Genomic DNA, 23,529 nt, shown 5'->3' with positions numbered 1-23,529 from the left:
ATCTCCATGTGTGGGGAGAAAGGTTGGCGTCCATGCTCTTTTTCTATATCCAGGATCCTGCTGTTTCTACAGCAATGAGTAGACCAGAAATTGGCTTTGAGCACCATCAAGAGACAAATATCAGCCTTGGCTGTCTTCTTTCAGCGACCCCTGGCTTCTCACTCTCTAGTGAGCACCTTTGTTCATGTAGTTCCTCCGGTGCGTAGACCGTTACCCCCGTGGGATCTGAACCTGGTATTATCGGCACTTCAAAAACCTCCATTTGAAAAAAATTGGGCGTTCCGACATCAAGCGTCTGTTGCTCAGTTGTGTAAAGCGGCGACTTGGTCGTCTGTTCACACCTTTACAAAATTCTACAAGGTAGATGTCAGTGCATCGGCTGATGCCTGTTTTGGCCGCAAAGTTTTGCAGGCAGCCGTATAATTGCAATTGCACTTATATTTTTTCCAGTTTTTTGGTAAAAACACAGTACTTTAAGTAATGCACTGTTGCATTTGTTACCACAGTTCTGAGGCGGTTTGGAGGTAGTGACTCCCAGTTGAAGAGCACTCTGTTTTTTTTTGTGGGTAAAAAAGTTTTTGTTTCCTACACACTGTTTTTTGTGGGTAAAGTTTATACTAGTTCCCACATGCCATGGTGGGTGAAGTTTTTATGCGGTTTTCCCACCCCTCGTTTTGGCACTGCTTGGGGACGTCCCAATGGTCTTAGAGAGGAGCTGTGTCAGCTGTGTTCACTGACTGACACAGCACCCGCCCTCCTATTTTTGGCTTCATTATACTGCTTGTTGTCGTACTGAAGCTGCAATGCAAGCTGTGAGGTTGTTACCTAAGGGACCGCCCCTTGGGCAGAACTAGAAAGTTCTAGTTTTTATATTACATGTTAACATGTTATGCCTAGACCTCTCCTGAAGGTGGCGTAATAACTCAATGGTCTGAGAGGACCTGTGTGTATATGTATATGTGTTGTATATGTATATATGTATGTATATATATATATATATATATATATAATGTATGTATATGTACTATTAAATAAAAATCTTCCCTCCCCAGATTCATCTCTAGGTCACATCATTGACCTTGGATAATCTGAATGATCAAATGCTTGTGTAAGGGAGCGCAATGTCATTTACATTTTTAGTGAATGTAAAACTATGAAAAAGTCACCATGTTAGTTTGTGTCCTCGTCGAACCAACTTGATTTTGATCTTAATTTTGCGTTCACAGTCAGTGTAGCACCGAAAAGAAACGTAACATGCTACAATGCATAAAAGTTGCACTAATGTGATCCCTTTTTAAGCAGCAGACTTTATTATATTTTTAGGGGTAAATGTATTGGAGTGTGCAAATTACGAAAATGCTTTTATTTTATTTTTTTCTATTTATTTACTGTTTGTTTACAAGAAACCTCCAAGGAAATAACAATGTATGTATTCAAATTTGGCCCCAAATTAAAGCCCTATCTGTCCCAAAAAACACTATAATGCGTTTAGGGTGGACTACAAAAGCTAAGAGATGAAGCTTAGAACCGAGACATCACTGAAACAAAAAAAATGCTCTGGCTTTTAAGGTGATTTAGGGCGAATGGAGCTTGGAGACTTAAATGGTTAAAAAGCACTACTGATGCTGGTTTTCAGTAGTTAAGGTATTGAACACATGGTAGAACTGTGTATTGTAAAGCTTATTGATTTGAAAGGAAATTTAAATGCTGTTGTGAGTAATACTGTTAATTTAGATTCAATATTTCATGTTTTAAATGATCTGGTTGTGCCCTGCCGATCTTGGATAGTGTGGGCATGGAACTTGAAGCACCAACTACTGCCATAGACTTCTTACATGTCATCAAAGGTCTTAAAAATGGCAAGAGCCCTGGCCCAGATGGGTTCACTCCCCATTTTTATAAAACTTTTGCTCCTTTCTTGGCACCAATTATGGCACAGGCATTTGAGGACACAGATGAACATCTTTTGTCCCCTCAGCTACTTCAAGCTCAGATTGCATTCATACTGCTCACTCACTCTGCGGTATTTATAGACCCATTTCACTCTTAAATGTCTACGTCAAATTGTATTTGAAAATCATTGTGAATCGCATCACCCCTCTGCTACCAATTTGATACACAGTGACCAGGTTTATCCAGTGGCGGTGCGTTTTATAGAGGGTACAGGAGCGCCACCCCCTCTCTCCGGCACCGCTCTATCACCAATAGATAGATTCATGCATTGCATGAATCTATCTATTGTCGCCGCTGCCGCCCCCCTATTCAGGTGTCTGGCCCCTTGTTGGGTGCTGGGCATCTGAATTACAGTGGCGGGGTTTCTTTGGAAGCACCTAATTAGAGCTGTCGGCTCTAATAGGTGTCCTGATTAGAGCTGTGGGCTGTAATAGGCTTCCAAAAGGGTAAACAGTGGGCGCAATGCTGTGCGTTCGCTGTTTAGACAGTGTCGTTATAGAGAAGCGAATACATCGTTTACCTAACACTGACCCGCCTCTCGGCCAATTAGGTTGTTGGGTCTGTGTTACCTGTCACCTGATTGGCTGAAATCACGTTCGATGGGAACAGTGGCAGCATTTGGGGTAAAGTGAGGCTGCAATTGATGGGGTTTTTTTTCTGAATTTTTCAGTTTGTTTGTTTGCACCCCCCAAAAATTTTGAGCACCAGCCACCACTGGTTTTATTCTTGGTCATGAGGCCAGGGATAACCAAAACACCTTAATATAATCTCCTACGCACATCGTAATCACATCCCTATAGGTCTACTAGCTTGTGATGCCAAAGAAGCGTTTGACAGGGTCAGTTGATCTTTGATTATTCCTACAGCAGATTGGCTGGGTCCTAAACTACTTTCTAAGATTGTCTTTATATTCCACCCCCTCGGCTAGGGTCGAGGCTAATGGGGAGCAATCTGAGAAATTTTAGATATCCAACAGTATTAAACAGGGTTGCCCCTTGTCCCCTCTATTTGCCGTTACTATATACTGGCACAGGCAGTTTAAAACCATAATTCCATACATGGCATCCACAGCCCCTCGGCTTTATGCTGATGATCTGTTGCTATGTCACAAAACCCCACGCAACCCCATATTCGTATTCCTTCTTTCCTCAATGCGCTCGAGATCCAGCTCCTACAGTAATTTTGAATTGGAGACATTGAACATCTCTTTACCAGTTCACATGCTGTCCACTATTAAAGCAATTTCCCCTTCCACTGGCAAACCAAAGAGATTAAATATTTAGGGACAGAGATACCATGGGACATGCGTGACTTGTACTCCCTAAATTTCAGTCCCTTATTAACTACAATACAGAGATCCCTAGAATCCTGACATCACCTCAAGATACCATGGTTTGGGTGTACCAACATCCTAAAGATGGCTATCCTCCATAAATTATTGTACCCATTTCATACACTTCCTATATCCCTTCTGTCTCCTTTCTTTCGCACCCTATGCTCCCTGACGATTCAATATCACCCGCCAAGATTATAACATAAAATATTATGTTCCTATAAATTTGTTGTGGGTTACCAGACTTTAAAATATAAGTATTGGCGCAGGGATTGCTATGCTTTGTTTACAGAGCCTAGTACATATGATAGAACGTTGTGGCCCACAGCCCAATCTTTTCTCCATACCACGATGGGTTCCTTTCAACTGTGGACTGGAGACCATACCCATCCAACTGACTGGCTGACTAACGTATGCTTAGATAAATTCTGTAAATCTTTACATCTTTCTGGATAGATTCATAGATCCCTAACAGCTTTTGAGGGAATGTGTAGTCTCTCTCTCCAATTCCTCGCCACACACTCTTTGATTTATTAGGAGATCCTCTCTCACATGCATCTCTGGTCCAGGGACCTTGAGACAGAGATTCCCCTGACTTGCACACCTCTTTGACATTCACACATAAATCTGCGGTCTTCAGCATTGGTATAGGGACCCGGTCTCTAAAAATTAGATGTTCCCGAACACCTCAGATACATGCTGGCGCTGTCAAGGAGTTAGAGGAACATATCTGCACGTATGGTGGAAATGTAGTGTTGTATCCGCCCCGTCTGGGGAGGGATCTTTCAGGTTTTTAATTAAATCTATGATGGATCTCTCACGTCCTCCCCTAAAATCGCTCTATTATCTATCCTCCCGGGTTCGGTCAAGTACCAAAAAACTAACCTCAGATTCTTCCTTTAAGCTGCTCATCAACTCATTACTAAATTTTGGAAGACTGATATTACCCCCCTCTCCGTAGGTGGGTTGGTATTCTTCATGACACCATGCTAATTGAAGAGATGCAGGCTAGAGAAAATCTGTGGGAGAAGCACAACAAGCTATGGTACATTTGGCTCCATTATACCTCCTCTAATAGATTTTCGAGGAGAATCCCTACATGACCCGGGAGCCCTCAGAGCAGTTAGGGTTGGGTCCCCTCTCTGTTTTTGGTCAGTGGCTCGGTCTGGATGACCACTACAATGCTAAAGTGATAACTAAGTATCTTGTAGGAAAATAATATGGATCACTGTATGTCCTCTTCAGCTAACCAAAAACCACCCCTCCCCCACCCCCCGTGTTTTTTTTTTTTTTTTTTTTTTTTTTTAACCTGTGTTAGCTTTTTATGTATTGTTGGCATGTGTTCATCACTTTTTTTTGTCCCCCTTATTGTTACATTTAAAAGTTATTGAATAAAAATATATTCAACCTAAATGGATCTGGTTGTAATAAATAAAAATGTGTTTTAATCAAGGTTTTCCAGGGCATTTTAGAGCGAGATAAAGAGATGTCCCTAAATATAACTGGCACCCAAGGAGCTCAACTTGACTTGCTCGTGGAAAGTATGGGCAGAGTTAACTTTGGAAGATATATCAATGACTTCAAGGTATGGTAGGCCCTTTTTACATGTTATTTATTAGACTCGCATTTTATCATGCCTAATCTTACATCTTACCTTTACTAAAACACTATGCTAATGCATTCTATTTTAGGATTGTATATAGAGCTTTGTAAGCCTGGAAATAGATTTGGCTATGGTGCAAAGTGATTACACTTTACGAGCTTGTACTGTGTGTGTGTGTGTGTGTATATATATATATATATATATATATATATATATATATATATATATATATATATATATATATACACACACACACACACGCCGTACAACCTCTGCAGCAATGTTGGCAGCACTCATATGTCTATTTCCTAAAAAACAGTCTCTGTATATGACACTGTATGATCTTGGCCACCGTGCTGCAGTTCATTTTTAGGGTCTTGGCAATCTTCTTATAGCCTAGGCCATCTTTATGTAGAGCAACAATTCTTTTTTTCAGATCCTCAGAGAGCTCTTTGCCATGAGGCGCCATGTTGAACTTCCAGTTATCAGTATAAAAGCGTGAGAGGGTTTAACACCAAATGTAACGCACCTGCTCCGCATTCACACCTGAGACCTTATAACACTGAGTCACATGACACCGGCTGTACACTTGCTACTTGTCATTTCTTCAGTGCTGTCACATGAAGATATAATAAAACATTTACAAAAATGTGAGGGATGTACTCACTTTTGCAAGTGTGTGTGTGTGTGTGTGTGTGTATATGTATGTGTATATGTATGTGTATATATATATATATATATATATATATATATATATATATATATATATATATATATATATATATATATATATATATATATATATAAATGAGTCCAAGGATTTCATCCCGATACCTAATGGCAATCAAGGTGCCATTATCTAGCCTGTAGAGGTCTGTGCGTCCCTCCATGGATATGCTTCCCCAGACCATCACTGAACCACCACCATACCGGCCATGTTGAACGATGTTACAGGCAGCATAACATTCTCCACGGCTTCTCCAGACCCTTTCAAATCTGTCATATGCTCAGGGTGAACCTGCTCTCATCTGTGAAAAGAACAGGGTGCCAGTGGCGGACCTGCCAATTCTGGTGTTCAATGGCAAATGCCAATAAAGCTCCATGGTGCCAGGCAGTAAGCACAGGGCCCGCTAGAGGATGCCGTGCCCTCAGGCTACCCTCCTGAAGTTTGTTTCTCATTGTCTGGTCAGAGACATTCATGCCAGTGGCCTGCTGGGGGCCATTTTGTAGGGCTCTGACAGTTCCCATCCTGTTCCCCCTTGCACAAAGGAACAGATACCAGTGCTGCTCATAGGTGAAGGACCTTCTACAGCTCTGTCCAGCTCTCCTAGTAACAGCCTGTCTCCTGGAATCTCCTTCATACTCTTGAGACTGCTGGAAGACACAGCAAACCTTCTGGCAATGTCAGGCATTGATGTGCCATCCTGGAGGAGTTGGACTGCCTGTGCAAACTTTATAGGGTCCAGGTATCGCCTCATGCTACCAGTAGTGACACTGACCCTAGCTAAATGCAAAAACTAGTGAAAAGGTCAAGATGAGTAAAACCAGTCCTGTTTTTGGAGCTCGTCTCACTGTTGCCCATCTAGTGCACTATTCATTAACACCAAAGCAACTGAAACTGATTAACAACCCCTTCTGCTATTTCACTGACCAGATCAATATTCCAGGATTTTAATTGACTTGATATATTCTGATTAAAAAAAAACACTTTAATTTTTTTTTGAGCAGTGAAAAACAAATTAAAATTTTATATATATAATTTTTTTTTTTTTTCAGAGAATATGTATAACAAAAACTTTTCTTTCACTCACGGCTAGTGTATGGCTGAAGCCATTTATTATCATTCAACTTTGTTCACTTTTTAAATCCTAATCACAACAAACTACCCAAATTACCCTGATAAAAAGTTTACATACCGTGGTGATTTTGGCCTGCTGACACGCACACAAGTTGACACAAAAGGGGTTTGAATGGCTATTAAAGGCTATTAAAGGTAACCATCCTTGCCTGTGATCTGTTTGCTTGTAATTTAGTGTGTGTGTATAAAACGTCAATGAGCTTCTGGACTCCTGACAGACCCTTGCATCATTCATCCAGTGCTGCACTGACGTTTCTGGATTCTGAGTCATGAGGAAAGCAAAATAAATGTCAAAGGATCTGTGGGAAAAGGTAGTTGAACTGTATAAAACAGTAAAGGGATATAAAAAGATAAGGAATTGGGAATGCCAATCAACAGTGTTCAAATGCTAATTAAGAAGTGGAAAATGAGGGGTACTGTTGAAACCAAACCACAGTAAGGTAGACCAACTAAAATTTCAGCCACAACAGCCGGGAAATTTTTTCGGGATGCTAAGAAAAACCCACAAATACTCTCTAGGACTCTCTGAAAACATGTGGTGTGGCTGTTTCAAGATGCATACTAAGGAGGCACTTGAAGAAAGATGGGTTGCGTGGTCAAGTCGTCAGAAGAAAGCCATTACTTTGGAGAGGAGTCAACAAGGCCTATGATTAACTGTACAGCATTCTACTGTGAAACAGAGGTAGATCGCTGATGTGTTGGATGTGTGAGCTACAAAGGAATGGAATGATGGAAAGAGGAATGCAGTATGTTATCAAAAAATACTGTAGGAACATTTGCATTCATCAGCCAGGAAGCTGTGCATGAGACTTACTTGGACATTCCAACATGGCAATGATCCAAAACACAAGGCCAAGTCGACCTGTCATTGGCTACAGCAGAAAGAAGTGAAGGTTCTGGAGAGGCCATCTCGGTCTCCTGATCTCAATATCATTGAGCCACTCTGGGGGGGATCTCAAATGTGCAGTTCATGCAAGACAGCCCAAGAATTTACAGGAACTGGAGGCTTTTTGCCCAGAGGAATGGATGGGCAGCTTTACCATCTGAGAAGATAAAGAGCCTCATCCACAAATACCACAAAAGACCTCAAGCTCTCATTGATGGTTAAGGGGGCAATACACTGTATTAAGAACTGGGGTATATAAACTTTTGATCAGGGTAATTTGGGTAGTTTCTGTTGCCATTACGATTTAAAGAGTAAGCACAGTTGATTGATAATAATGGCTTCAGCCAAACACTAACCATGAGTGAAAGAAACGTTTTTGTGTTTATCATTCATATTCTCTGAAAAATGGGCAAGAAATCCTAAATTCTGCCAAGGCATATAAACTAATGAGCACAACTGTGTGTGTGTGTGTGTATATGTATGTATATGTGTGTGTATGTATATGTGTGTGTATATAATATATTATATGTTAGTGTGTTTGTGTGTGTGTGTGTGTGTGTGTGTGTATAATCTATATCTTTGCTTAACTACGTTGTTTTGTGATTTTTATTTTTAGGGTTTGCTTACTAACCTGACTCTTGATGGAGAAATTCTGGCTAACTGGACAATGTATCCCTTAGATATAGACAGTCCAGTAAAAAGTGGACATTTGCTGGAAACCTCTCTGAACACATCAAATGGTACATCACCAACATTTTACAAAGGCAGTTTTCTTATTCCCAGTGGCATTCCAGACTTGCCTCAGGATACGTTCATTAAATTTCCCGGATGGACAAAGGTAATTTTTTTTGGACTTTCAAGTTATAATGTCTGTATTCATTATGGTACCAAGGACTGAGGTGTTGGAAAAGGCATGCAACTGTTACATTTTTAAAGTCCCAGTATATCATTTAGGGCTGGTTTGCAGCAGCTGGTGTGTGATGGGGCCAAAATCAGTGCAGTGATGTGCTGTGCTCTCTCACTTTTTCCTGTGTTTGTTTAAAACAAGCAAAAAAAAAAAAACTTTGAGACGTCACACAGACCTCTCAAAGAAGTTCAATTGCTAGCTACAAAGTGCGAGGCAGCAGAAAAAGTACTGCACGCAGGCCGCCTCCTTCTTTTTTTTTTTTGTTTCTGGAAAAAAAGTGTGCAATAGTCATTTTGTAACCCTGGGAATGTGAAATGCAGTGTATATACAAGTATTAAGCTGGAAATAAAAGTACTGCTTTTTCAGTAAATAAATTAAACTTGATATTTTTAAATATTTTGTATTACAAATGGAATAACAAGGACTGTTTTATGCTAAGAAAATTTCAGCTGTACATGAGAACAGGTAGCCACCCCTTCCAGAAGCATATATTACTCTTGTGAGCTTGATGAATGTTCTTCTGAATTTCAGGTGTCATTTTATTTATAAATGAAGGTATTGTGTGGTTTGCAACACTCTTACTTGAAGATGCTGCTGGTGAAGAAACACTTTGTGATGATCCAGGAGCAACAGAGTGTTTCTGAAATGAGAACTCTGGAGGGAAAAGCTACTTGCACTTTCATTATGGTCCTCATCATTTCATTCCATAAAGTATTTTTATGTCTTTTTTTCACCTTCATGTATCCTATGCATGAAGGTGAAAAAACAGATGGTCACCAGTCATATCTATGACTGTTGGAGCGCCCAGGCGCGACCTTATGATGCCACGCCTGCGTTCCCGAAAATAAAGCCGCGATCACGGCTGTCATGAGATCGGTGAATTTTTTTTTCTCAATCTCATGCTTTCCAGCCTACAGTAGAGATGTGGGGTCTTATTGACCCTGCATCTCTCCATAAAGAGGACCTGTCACACACAATTCCTATTACAAGGGATGTTTACATTCCTTGTGATAGGAATAAAAGTGATAAAAAAAAGTGCAAAAATAAAAAAAAATGTAAAAGGCCTCTGTCTCCGGTAGCTCTCGTGCAGAAGCGAACGCACATGTAAGTCCCACCCACATATGTAAACGCCATTCAAACCACACATGTGAGGTATCGCTGCATGCTTTAGCGCATGTGCAACAATTCTCGCACTAGACCTCCTCTAAATCTAAACTGGTTATCTGTAAAAATTTTCAAAGTGTTGTCCATGGAGATTTTTAAGTACCGAAGTTTGCCGCCATTCCATGAGTGTGCGCAATTTATTTATTTTTTTCAAATAATTATTAATCATCAGAACAAATAAACAGGTAAGAAGTTGACACTGTAATACACAAACTTCCACATAACAGCAGTAGGACCAGAGGAATAGTTTTGGGGTCATGGGCGCCTGTACTCCTAAAAGGTGGGACAATAAAAGCTGCGTTCCCATCCAGAAAGGTGCTAACTTTGGCTCCCTGACAACGGCAACACCTTTCTGAGATGGAAGGGTAAATAGCATGGAGAACATCCGGTGTCGGGTACTAAAAATAGAGTGTGTGCAATTTTAAAGCAAGACATGTTGGGTATCTATTTACTTGGTGTAACATCATCTTTCACATTCTACAAAAAAATTGGGCTAACTTTACTGTTTTGTTGTTTTTTAATTCACAAAACCGTTTTTTTTCCAAAAAAATGGCGTTTTAAAAATTTATTGCGCAAATACCGTGCAAGATAAAAAGTTGCAATGACTGCCATTTTATTCCCTATGGTGTCTGCTAAAAAAATTATATATAATGTTTGGGGGTTCTGAGTAATTTTCTAGCAAAAAAATTGAATAGGCACGGGATTGAAGTGGTTAAAGAGGGAGTCCACTGGAAAAAAAAATATTAAAAGCCAGCAGCTATAAATACTACAGCTGCTGACTTTAAATAAATGGACACTCACCTGTCCCAGGGTCCAGTGATGTCGGCAGCCAAGGCCGATCGATCTCTCGGCTGCTGCCGCCGTCATTCTCAGTAAGGGAATCAGGAAGTTAAGCGTTGCGGCTTCACTTTCCGGTTCCCTACTGCGCATGCACAAGTCGTGCAGCGCAATGGGAATGGTCCGCGCTGTCTCTGTGACCCGTGTGTCCCAGCAGACAGCTCGCTGGGACAGGAAGAAGCATAGACTCCCGTGGGAGTCTATGCCCGGAAGTGGGTGCAAATACCTGTCTTAGACCGTTATCTGCACCCCCTCCCCCCTGAAAGGTGCCAACTGTGACACCGGAGGGGGGGAGGGTTCCGATGAGCTGAAGTTCCACTTTAGGGTGGAACCCCGCTTTTAAGGCACATCTGGCATACCAGGATGTGTTTTCTCATCTTTGTAGCATTTTGAAAAATAAGGTTTCTTCTCACAGTAGTTGTATATTGCAGCTTTGTTGTCGGCAGAAATTTGTCATACAAATTTACCTTCTTGCCTGTCAATGAAGGCCTGAGAGGACCGAAACTATCTGCTGTATTCCAACAATCACCCAACTGTAGGAGGTACAAGATGGAGCCCTCAAGCAAACTAAACTTGCAGTAATTTAGGACTATATATAAAGTCTTCAGAAATCTTTCATTATGGTCTTCCTGTTATATAGTTTGAATACATGTCATAGATAATAGATGCTGTAGATTATTATTCATTGTAAAAGAACATATTTCAGGTACCCCCCCCCCCCCATTTGTTCCGGGAAAAAAACAAGTAATGGCTTTCAAAATTTTTCTTTTCTCTTAGGCATGCCCCTGCCTTAACCTTTGCCACTAAGCTGAGGATAACTTTTAGGGTATGCTTACATCTTAGAATATAAATGAATGTATACTAATAATGTGTGCAATGAGGGGCAGGAATATTGCATTCCCCCTGAACTGCAAAGACACAAGCAGGTTACATAGTGCAGAGAGAGCCCAATTCTTCCTCTTCTGTAGGTCAAGATATTCTATCCTAATATCAGTAAGCACAGACATCTGATTTTATTCAGTTCTTTAAAAATGTCAAGTTCTGTCTTAGGCTAATGCGAAAAATGAAATGTATACCTCTACTTCGCACTTCTTACAGTGCTTTTTAATCCAAAAACATCTCGGACTTCTAGCACAACCTCCTGTTTAATTCATACAAAGGTGTACAAACGAGATTAAACGTGTGTTCAAAAAACTTGAGTGATGATAAAAAAAAAAAAAAGAATATCTCAAATTCTTGCACTCCTGCTACAATAAATCAACCCAATAAATATACCAACAATAATTCCAAACTAAGTTTGAATAATATATGCAGCTCTGTATGACAATATTAACTGCGTCCCGCCTGCCGTATAGTGAAATGACAGATGGGCGGGAGCACTCATTCTGGGAGGATGTCATATGGCGCCCTCCTATTCTCGTTGCGTATGTCCATCTGGTCACAATAAAGAGCTTATGATGTAGTCTCTTTACCATGTGATCAGCTATGTACAATCACAGCTGATCACAGTGTAAACAAGAAATGCCAGTTATCGCCATTGCTCTCCTCATGCTGGCAGCACGGTAAGCCGCATTCCTCAGCAGGGATATCTGCACTGACAATCAGGACACTTATCATCAGTGTCCTGATGATCAGTGCTGCTATTGAGTGCCCACCGCTGATGCCTTTCAGTACCCATCAGTGATACCTGTCAGTGCCCATCAATGCCATCTATCAGTGCTCACCTGTGCTGCATATTTGTGCCTCCTCATCAGTGCAGCCTCATCAGTGCACATCCGTGAAGAAGAAAAATTACTTATTTACAAAATGTTATCACAAACTAAGAAAAACTTCTATTTTTTTGCTAAACAAAAAAAAAAAACCCAGTGGTGATTAAATACCGCAAAAAGAAAGCTCCATCTGTCTCTTTAACAACAAACTGGACAGTTTTGTGTCCCAAACCAGGGATCCTCAGGAGTGTCAGTTGCCCGGTGAGTCCTCCATTTTCTATGATGCCTTCCTTGCTTGGCCAAGAAAAACATGGTATGCAGACATTGGATCAGTCTGATTTGCTTTTGATGGGTCCCATCTTCTTTCCAGCTTTACAATCGCAGGCTTTGATGGCTGTTGAAGCCCGAGTCCTGAGTGATAGGGGTGTTTTCTAATTCTGCCACCCCTGCCCTCTTCAAGGCCATATATTTGACTTCCATAAATTATCTTTTTTCTGGTCTGATGTGAGAGAGTCTCTGGTCTTTTTAAATCAAGGGGCAGATCTTCGACTTGGCCATTTTATTTCTGAGACCTATAGTATCTCATTCTGTGGTAGAAGCCTTTGTGCAAGATGTCATGGATTGTCCCCTGGAATTTTAATTTTGGTTTGATTCCCTTGTTGCTCCTTGACAACCTCAGGACTGGACACTTTCGCCCCCTTCTTGCCCAAGCCATTTTTAGTTTTCAGCGCTAACACATTTTGAATGAGAATTATTCAGTCATGCAACACTGTACCCAAATGAAATTATAATTTGAGTTTTCTTTTGGTGATAGTTATTTCTGTTTTTTTTTTTTTTTTTTTTTTTTTGCTATAAACTGTAAATTAAAAAAAATATTAAATTTTGGGGAAAAAAGTTTGTTTAGGATATGTTGCAAATAAATATTCATTCTTTAGAAATTTAGTCCAATATATAGCCCTAAAATTCCAGGACAGTACAAATACCTCCAGTTGAACCCTTTTTAGAAAGCACAGTCCAAGGTACTTAGTATGAAGCAAAGTGAGTTTTTTGAAGTTGTAATTAAAAAAAAAAAAAAAAAAAGACAACATTAACCACTTCAATACAGGGCACTTTCACCCCCTTCCTTCCCAGCCCAATTTTCAGCTTTCAGCGCTCTAGCGCTTTCAGTGACAATTGCGCGGTCATGCTACACTGTACCCAAATGAAATTGTTATCATTTTGTTCGCACAAATAGAGCTTTATTTTGGTGTTATTTATTCACGACTCCGTTTTTTTTTTTTTTGCGATATAAGCGCAAAAAAAGCGGAAATTTGGGAAAAAAACAATATTTTCTTTTTTCTATTTGAAAAGAAATCCAATAAAATCAAATTTTGTCATAAATTTAAGCCAAAATGTATTCTGCTACATGTTTTTGGTAAAAAAAATTCCGTTAAGTGTATAATAATTGGTTTGTGTGATCACGGACATATGTACGCAAATGATCATGTACATATGTGTGCAGGTGATCACGTACATATGTGTGCAGATAATCATTGGGACATGTGATTTTAGTGGGACATATGTGGGGGACATGTTTTTATTATTAGGGACATGTGTTTTTATTATTTGGGGACATGTATGTTTTGGGGACATGTGTGTTTTGAGGACATATGTGGGGACTGTGTTTTCACTGTGTGGTGTGTTGTGTGTTTACACTACACTGATGATCAGTGAGTAAAAAGCTGTGAAAAGCAGCCCATACTCACTGATCATCAGCCGGCTGCAGCGTTCTGCTCTCCTCTTCTCAGCGGTGACTTCCGTGTGAGGAGAGGAGAGCCGATTGCTTAGCAACCGGCTGTTTGTTTACATCACATGACGGCCGTGATTGGACACGGCCGTCATGTGATCAGGAGGGCCAATCACAGAGCCCTCCTGCCGATCTGAGATGTGCCGTGTCCGGGTGACACGAGCACATCGGGATCGCGCCGCTGCGCGGGCGCGCGCGCGATCCCGCTGCTCCTGAATGACGTTCCTGAACGTCCTATCAGGAGCAGGCGGCTCCCACCCGGCCGTATATATAGATTGGCCGGGTGGGAAGTGGTTAAATAACTTTTTTTATTTTTTTCATAAAGTTGTCATTTTAACAAGTTATTTATCACACACAGAATAAGCATATTTAGAATTAGAAAAAAAGTATTCTTTTTAGACAAAGTTATCAATTATGCAGATATTTCTAAAACACATCATAGGCATACTTGGAATCGCACTCCCCAAACACATTCTGATACTCCTCCCGAGTATAACAGTGCCACATGTGTGAGATTTTTTCACAGCCTAGCAACAAGAGACCCAAAATGCAAGGAGCACATTTCCAAGAGCATTGATTATGCATCTAATTTCCTGACTACCTGTCACATGTTTTGAGGCCCTGGAGCACCAGGACAGTAGAAACACCCACAAACTGGCTGTCAGAAACCATGAATCAGACTGAGACAGAAGTACAATTAAATCACACTTGTTTATTAATAAAAATAAAAAGGTAAATAGAAAAAGCGTAGTCAAGCATAGTCAGAGTCTAGTAACCAGATCGGGTAGTCAGCCAGGCCAGAAGTCAGGGTAAGCAGGATAAGGAGCCAGAAGGGATGTCAGCAAGCCAGTCTTTAAACAAACCGCAGGAGATGGTTTCTAGTGATGTGACCAAGGCGAAGGCAGAGGTGAAGTGAGCTGGAAGGCTTTAAGTAGGCAGGTCAGACGAGCATCAGCAGGAACAGCTGGTAACTGTGGAGAGAGAAGAGAGCTGGCAATTAGCCGACAGCTGAGCGGCCAGCCCAGAGAAGGAAGGGCTAAGCCAGCCCTGACACTGGCCCCATTTTGAAAACCAAACACTCTAAATGTATTTTCTAAAAAGTGTAACTTTTTTTGCCACAAGTTTTTGCAAAATGCAGGAAAATTAAAATGTGTTTTGTTTACACAAAGTTGCCAGTTATTAGGATATTTCTAACACACATCATCTGCATACTTGGAATTGCACCCCAAAACAAATTCTACTACTGTTTATGAGTGTGACAATACCACATGTGAGACTTTTTGACAGCCTAGCCATATAGAGGCCCAAAATCCAAGCATCAGGCATTCCAGGTGCATCAATTACACATCTAATTTCCTGCCTGCCCATCACATTTTTGGAGGCCCTGGAGCACCAGGACATTAGAAAAACAATAAAAAGACCACATTTTGGAGAGTCTTTTAAAGACATAATTGCTTGCCACAAGTTTTTGTAAAATTCAGAAAGAAAACGAAGAAAAAAATAATAATTTCATTTTACACAGCTGTTAATTTAATAAAATTATTCTTACAGCATGAGCATACTTAGAATTACAACCCAAAACATTGTACTACTCTCTTAGAGTATGGAGATACCTCGTTTGTGACTTTTTTTACTGTTTTTTACTTTTTTACTGTCTGGACTGATTATGTGCTGGACATTGTATCTTGTGTATCACACAAATCAGCCAGTTATATCAAAACCAATGTACTGTAATGCTTGCCTCTGTACAAGTGGCCAGGGAATATACAATCGCTTAGTGTAGTATCATCTACAGCAGTCCCAGCTCCTATAAGCCAAACAACCCTAGCCTACTTGACTTCCCCCAGCAATGCCATGTTCACTGCCCTGGGAGTACAGGAGGCTGAAGAAAGGAAGAGCAAAAGAGTGCAGGTGGTTGCAGGAGTGCAGTTGTACACAGGGGATGGCAACTTGCAGGAACACAGTCAGTTGAACATGCAGATTGGTCAGTTCAGGTGGCAGGTAGAAATATACGTTCCGCAAACAGGCAAAGAAGTGGTCCAGCCTGCAGTCAGATTTAGCACAGGCAAAGGCAACACTGCACTGGTGTGGCAGTGATTAGGAACACTGTTGGCTGCACTGGTTTGTTCTGCTGGCAATCAGAAACCGTGATTCTGTTGCTGTCTTATGTGAGATGTTTTATATATATCCAGTTCCGTGATATGTTGCCTTGTTTATATATAGCAATAAAATCTTTAAAAGAAAAAGAAACCATGATTCTAGCGACACTGTTCTAGCACTGTTCTGCAGGGTATACACATGCTATGGCTGTAATGGAATTATACCCCCTGTATGCCCGCCTGTCATAGCCAGTCATTGTACATGATCACTGTCACAGCAGTACAGTGTCACCGCCCTTGCTCTGGTGGCAGTATGTAAAAAAAAAACCTTTTTTTCTTAGTTTTTATTGATGGCTATACATGTCCCTCCTTGTCCCTCCTTGATGGTTGACATACGCCACCACTGTGGCATTTGATTTCAGTTTAAAGGTGTATCAACCACAGAGTGGTGCTGTGGATACACTACATAATAGACATGCCACGTCCCAATATTTAAATTTACTTTGGAAGAAAACAACTATTGTTGACGTTGATGGACTTTTTAGGCATAGACATAAAGAAAATTATAAATTCAAACTGTATTTATTTCTAAAAACAACAAAACAATTAAACAAATGATTCATACGTTTTCTGCAAAGGACTTCTGTGATTCTATTTTATTTTATCCCTATATTATACACTCTAACAAAATGGGAATGCATGAATCATTTGTTTAATTGTGATGCAGTAGACAGTGTAATCGACATGCTCTGATATACAATAATTGGATGTTTTGTTGTTTTTAGAAATAAATACTGTTTGAATTTATAATTTTCTTTAATGTCTATGCCTAAAAAGTCCATCAACGTCAACAATAGTTGTTTTCTTCCACCGCTGTGGCATTGTCCGACTGGATCCTGATTGGACGCCCGTGTAGCCCCTGTGACCATGTGGAGAGGCACCGCTTGATCGCCCGAAGCTCCAGCACATTGATCGGCAAGCAGGATTCTTCTTTCGTCGATCTACCCTACGCCGACTGTATTCCCAAACTCCCTTCCCAGCCCAGCCAAGCCAACCCCAGAGACCTCTGCCACCAGAGAAGGGAATCCCTGACTAGCTGGCTCACCTGAATTTGACAATCCAAGGATGTCTGAGATTTGCCCCATTTGGACAGGATCTTCAGGAACAGTGTTATTGCTTGGATCACCTGCTGGTGTCACCGTTTCTTTCGGCATCAAAGGGTAGAGTTCTGGTGGCCACCAGCGGTTGTCTCCCAGCAGATGGACATTCTAGTGATCAAGCTGCACCTGATGTGCAACTGCTGAGCGTATATAAGCCCGCCCGTCACTGAGGCTCAGTGCTTCAGAATTCCTCCCTGCAAGCCTTGTCCCTGCCTGATCTGATCCGTTGCCTGAAACCCATTTCTGATCCGCTTCCTGCCCTGTCCTGGACTCTGTTTCCTGTACCTGGTTCATGAGACTTGTCCCCTGATTCCTGCCTCGGCTCCCCCTTGCTTCTGCTTCCTCCATCTGGCCTCCTGTTCCCCTCGTCTCTCATCCCTGCCTTGTTGTTATACTTGTGTTCCCTTTCCGTGTGTGTGTGTGTGTATATGTATGTATATGTGTGCGTGTGTGTATTATATTATGTGTGTGTGTGTGTGTGTATGTATATATGTATGTATGTGTATGTGTGTGTATGTGTGTATATATATATATATATATATATATATATATATATATATATATATATATATATATATATATATATATATATATATATATATATATACATAATGTGTGTATATAAGTGTGTGTGTTAGATTATGTGTTTGGGGTTGCTGTGTATTTGCATTCTTGCTTGTTCATGGTTTGCTGTGTTTGGTTTGCACCTGTGTCTTTATCTTTAATGAATATATATATTTTCACTTACCTTTGAGCCTGATTCCTTTAGTGCAGCCCATTGATCTGTTTACTCTGTTCTGATTTATTAGGCATCCCTCTCATGACAGGATCTCTTTCTGCAAGACTTGAGTGTGGAATTGAGCATACGGTACCTCCTCGAAAATGGCTACCATGAGACCCAGAACTCGCATTCAAAAACGCAGGGACGTCCACCTGCGGACACCAGTAACTTCACCGCAGCTTGAAGAGTCTGTAGCTTGTCTAAAGGGAGAGACTCTCACCTCTGAGGAGTCCAGAATCAAGCCCAGGTACTCCAGGCATTGAGTCTGCACCAACGCTGACTTCTGGAGGTTCAACACCCAACCAAACTCTCAGAGTCTATGTGGTGATCACCACATCCTCCCTTAATTCTGAGGCAGAAGATGCTCTCAGGAGGAGGTTGTCCAGGTAACCCACAATTGCGATCCCTCGTTGTCTTAGCAATGCCAGAATTGGGGCTAGCACCTTGGTGAAGACCCTTGGCACCGTCACTAGACCAAAAGGGAGAGCTACAAATTTGATATTGCTCGTACCAGACTGCAAATAGAAACCTCTGATGCCTGACGCGTATGGGGACATGCAAGTATGTGTCCTTGATGTCCGAAGATGCCAAGAAATCCCCCTGATGGAGTGCAGCGACCACGCAGCGAACCAATTCCATCCTGAACCTTTGCAGTTTCACAAAGCTGAGGGCCTTGAGATCCAGGACCGGACGGACCCCTTCCTTCGGGGCTACAAACAGATTGTAGTAGAATCCCTGAAACTTTCCGGCGTCGGCACAGGTACTATCACCCCGCGCAGCGGCAGGTCCTGTACTGCCCTGAACAGGGCCTCCCGATGAGCCAGAATAAGATGAAGGTTGGAGGGAAAAAATCTGTTTGGCGGACAAAAAAGAAACTCTATCTTGTAGCCTGATGGAATCCGTTCGCAGACCCACTGGTCGGAAAGGAGGAAGGTCCACCGGGCTGCAAACTCCCGAAGGCGACCCCCCCCCCACCCGAGAGTTGGGCGGGGGCAAACCTTCATGCAGTAACAGATTCGCAGGCTTGTTTGGCTTGCTCAGCGGGCACCTTGTTAGACCGGGAACACTTACCTGCCGATCTGGGCGGATGAAAAATACGCTTCTGAGTGCAAAAGGAGGGCCCCTGTCTACGGCGTGGCTCCTTACCCTTTCTGAACTGTGGGAGCAAAGTACTCTTCCCCCCAGTAACGTTCTTAATAATGTCATCCAGCGAGACTCAGAATAGCCTCTCCCCCTAGCAGGGCAAATCTGCCAGTGCTTTCTTAGAAGCCTGGTCCGCAGACCAGCATTTAAGCCAAACCAGGCGACGTAGCACCACAGCTGATACTGAGGCTCTAGAAAGCAAAGGGGCCGTATCTAGGGCCGCATCACAGCCATACTTCAGGCCCTGCACCAACTGGTCTGCCAGTTCCATGCAGACCGGGGAAACCTGTTAATTCTCCAACTCACGGTGCAACAACTTTCCCATTCATTAAGCGTCTGTAACACCAGGGCTGTGGCTAACACTGGCTGCAATGCTGACCCCACCACCGTAAACGTGGACCGGGCAACCGCCTCGGCCCTTCTGTCGGTGGGGTCCTTGAAAGCAGGGGTCCCTTCCACCGCAATCGTGGTTACCTTATTTAACCTGGATACCGGGGGTTAACGACCGGAGATGTCAGTTTTTTCCGAAAACTCTCCTCAAAGGGGTAACGCACAGCCATCCGTCTCGGGACTGAAAAGGCCTGCTGTGGGCTTCCCAAAACACCTTAGCAGTGCTGGCCGGCTTGTGGGACCCAAAAGGGACCGACAACTCTGCAGATGCCCCTGCCATATCCTCCATCACCGATGTGATGAGCGCTCCTACTAGCGCTGACCCAGACACAGAGTCCTCCTCACTGTCCAAACGGTCCTGGTCCACATCCTCTGAAACGTCATAACAGGGACCACCTGTAACAGCGGAACCAGAGTCTGAATCAGAGCTTTGCCCAGAAGGCGGTGGGGGGAGGGGGCGTTTTTTACCCCCCCCCCCCCTTGCGCCCGCACGCCGCTTCCACCCTGGCGACAAAGGACTCAAGGACCGCCGACAGAGCATCCATAGGCACCGCAGGTGCAAGGGAACCGGTTGCAATAACAGGGATGTCTGGTGGAAGAAGCCCCAGCTTCTGACGCCATGCTGACCCACTCTCGCCTGTTACCACTAGGGACCTAAGGAAAGCCACAAAAATTGCCCAACCTTGTAGCTGCCACAGACTGAGGGGCCCCCTGCAGGACTCACCACCCTGACCCAGGTACTGCGCTGTGCTGCCGCCGTCCGCTCTCCCCTGTGCCAGCCACGAGGTGTTCTGTGTCAGTTTCGCGCTGTTCCAGACTGAACCAGTGACTAGAGAATGGGTGCCGGCTGCCCAGCAAAAAACGTCAGAGCGCCGGGAACATGGCTCCCGGACTTTAAGAAACTGGCTGCGGCTACAAGAAAATGGCCACAGCCACCGTAAAATGCCCGCAGTTCTCGCTGCGGCCAGTCCTCACATAGCAACACACAAATACTCAAAAAATGGCCTAAAAGCAGGGAGAAAATGAGCGGACCACCAACCACCCAGAGCAGCCCCCTGCCAGGACCCAGAGACCCCCCAGAGGACCCACGACCATGTACATGCACAGCACCCCCTATGCCCAGTCACACAGCTGCCCCTTAGCATGGGGAGGAGGGAAAGGGACAGTGAGAGAATAAAGGGAGAGACCCCCTAGTTGACCTCCCAGGGAATGCCCAGCTGGTCCATCCTGTCGAGCCAGGTGGAACCATACTTACCCCTCCTGCAGGAACTGCTGGGCGCATTCTACGGACAGACCCATCGCCCACGCAGTATGGGGTGGCTGTCGGCCATGGCACACTGTGACGTGTGCCCCGGAGCCTATAGCTCGCTGGCTGCCCCTGGACCCGACGGGGCATGACGTGGCCTGAGTTTGTAGCTAGGGTCTGCACACGCTCGATGGCCAGGCTGGAGAGACTACCAGGATCTATATTATCCAGCCTGTCGCCCAGCCTGGCTGTTGATTGTAGATCACATGAATCAAAAAGCAGGAAAAAGAAAAAATTCCAAGAACCAATGGTCCTCACAGGGAGCCAGGTCCTTCTTCTATACTAAAAAATTTAGCTGCTGGAAGCAGAGTGAGGGGTTATAGCCACTAGGACCACCCCCAGTTTTGATGTTTTTACATTCTCTGCCTAGTCCTTTCCTGAAGGTGGCGCTATAACCTGAGGTCAAGATTAAAGGTGCTGTGTCCGTCAATGAATGAAAAACGGTTTAAAATTTTGCAAAAGACTTGAGACTGGGGCAGAGGTTCACCTTCCAGCAGGACAACGACCCTAAACATACAGCCAGAGCTTCAATAGAATGGTTTAGATGAAAGCATATTCATGTGTTTAGAATGGCCCAAAGTCCAGACCTAAATCCAACTGAGAATCTGTGACAAGACATGAAAATTGCTGTTCAGTTGTTCTCCATCTAATCTGACAGTTTGAGCTATTTTGCACAGAAGGATGGGCAAAAATTTCACTTTCCTAGATGTGCAAAGCTGGTAGAGACATAATCAAAAAGACTTGCAGCTGTAATTGCAGCGAAAAAGGTGTTTTTTCTTTTTTACAAAGTATTGACTTAGGGGGCTGAATACAAATGCACACCACACTTTTCACATATTTTGTAACAAATTTTGATAACCATTTATTACTTTCCTTCCACTTCACAGTTTTGTGCCATTTTGCGTTGGTCTACATAAAATACCAATAAAATACATTTACTTTTTTGGTTGTGACCTGACAAATTGTGGAAAATTTCAAGGGGTGTGAATACTTTTTCAAGGCGCTGTGTATGCTGCTTTTAATAAGCAAATATCCGTGCATGTAATACAGCCTTAATTTCCTGATGAAATTCAGAATAAACAGCATATTGTCATTTGAAATAGGCATTTCATAGATAAGATGTATTCTGTTTCCTAAATTCATCTTCTTGATTTTATAGGGACAGATTTGGATCAATGGCTTCAATCTGGGTCGGTACTGGCCAGCCAGAGGACCTCAAGTAACATTATATGTTCCTATGCACATCTTAACAACATCTTCTTTGAATAATGTCACAGTACTGGAACTTGAACATTCTCCCTGTGATGCTGGGAAATGCATTGTAGAATTTGTGGACAAGCCTATTCTATCTAAAAGAAAAAACTTTATTAGACAGAAATATGTTTTTAGCAAATTGTGACTGTCCAAGTAAAGGTCATGTTGCCCCATAAAGGAAATGTTTAAAAATGTGCTTGATACTTCTGTAAATCTTGGATTTCTAGTGTGATCTCTGGAATAAGGGTCCTAACACTGAACTGTGAATGTCTGACAAGAGTGTAAATTATATAATTGAAACACTTGAGTGAAATGTCTAATCATTTTCATGTGATTTTTGCACTGTACAGATTTTATCTGCCGCTAAATAAAATATTCATCGTGTCTTAATGATATTTTAATGTGGTCCATAATAGCAATATAGATATTGATGAAAGACATGTAAAGACAAATAAGATGGTGGAAACGGTGGCATTACCTCATGTTAAATAACATTTAAAGCCGAGCTCTATCTAAAACTGAAAAAAATCAGTTTTAGCACGTTTATGAAAGGTTTAGAACCTCTGTCAGGTTGTGATTCTAGCTGACGGCTTCTAGTTTTCAATGAGCTGCGAATGTGCTGGCGAGCCCTCTGGTAGTCCATTGATCTTCCTACACTCAGGTAAGTGCCTGTCTGTATGAGGTATGAGCAGACAGCTATGCTGAGAGTCTAATAATAAACACTAAAGTAGGCACTGGAAGATTATGCCATAAATCATTATATTATAATGTAAAAAAATACAACTGGTTGAACGGAGCGTGTATATGTGTATGTATGTGTGTGTATATGTATATGTATGTGTGTGTATATATATATATATATATATATATATATACTGAAATTACACACACTGCTGATTTTGTATGTTTGCCCACTGACAAAGAAATTATCGGTCTATAATTTCAATGGTAGGTTTATTTTAACAGTGAGAGACAGAATAACAACAAAAAATCCAGAAAAAAGACATTCAAGAAAAGTTATAAATTTGATTTTAATAAGTGAAATAACGGAAAATTCTATACTCACCTTTCCGTAATTTTCCTTTCCTGACTCATCCCATGGCAGCACACACATTGGGTTGTGACTCCACCTCCACAACCTGATAGGACTGGTTAGCTATAAGATTTGAGTCCACCGTTGCATTCTCAGTAACTATATCCTGTGTGCTGCCATGGGATACGTCAGGAAAGGAAAATTACGGAAAGGTGAGTATACAATTTTCCATTTTCCTGACGCATCATGGCAGCACACACATTGGGAAATAACTCTCTACATGGGTGGGTGCTGTTCAGAAGTTTTTATTTACTCAGGTACAAGGTA

General features: G+C 42.2%; 1 protein-coding gene across 1 annotated transcript in view; it reads left to right on the top strand.

Moving 5' to 3' along the window:
- GLB1 (galactosidase beta 1) overlaps positions 1 to 22,559 on the top strand; it is an 80,207-nt gene extending 57,648 nt beyond the window's left edge. The window contains exons 14-16 of the mRNA XM_077491800.1: positions 4,740 to 4,871; positions 8,250 to 8,471; positions 22,075 to 22,559. Of these exons, the coding sequence (XP_077347926.1) occupies positions 4,740 to 4,871; positions 8,250 to 8,471; positions 22,075 to 22,314 (594 nt within the window). The 3' untranslated portion in view covers positions 22,315 to 22,559. The remainder of the gene's footprint in view (positions 1 to 4,739; positions 4,872 to 8,249; positions 8,472 to 22,074) is intronic.
- Positions 22,560 to 23,529: the final 970 nt, after the last annotated feature.

The sequence above is a fragment of the Lithobates pipiens genome, unplaced genomic scaffold, assembly GCF_037356315.1.
Source record: "Lithobates pipiens isolate NorthernLeopardFrog02 unplaced genomic scaffold, aLitPip1_a1.2 Scaffold_19, whole genome shotgun sequence".
NCBI lineage: Eukaryota > Metazoa > Chordata > Amphibia > Anura > Ranidae > Lithobates > Lithobates pipiens.
The sequence above is the reverse complement of the archived record's forward strand: the minus strand, read 5'-3'. Positions and strand labels throughout refer to the sequence as shown.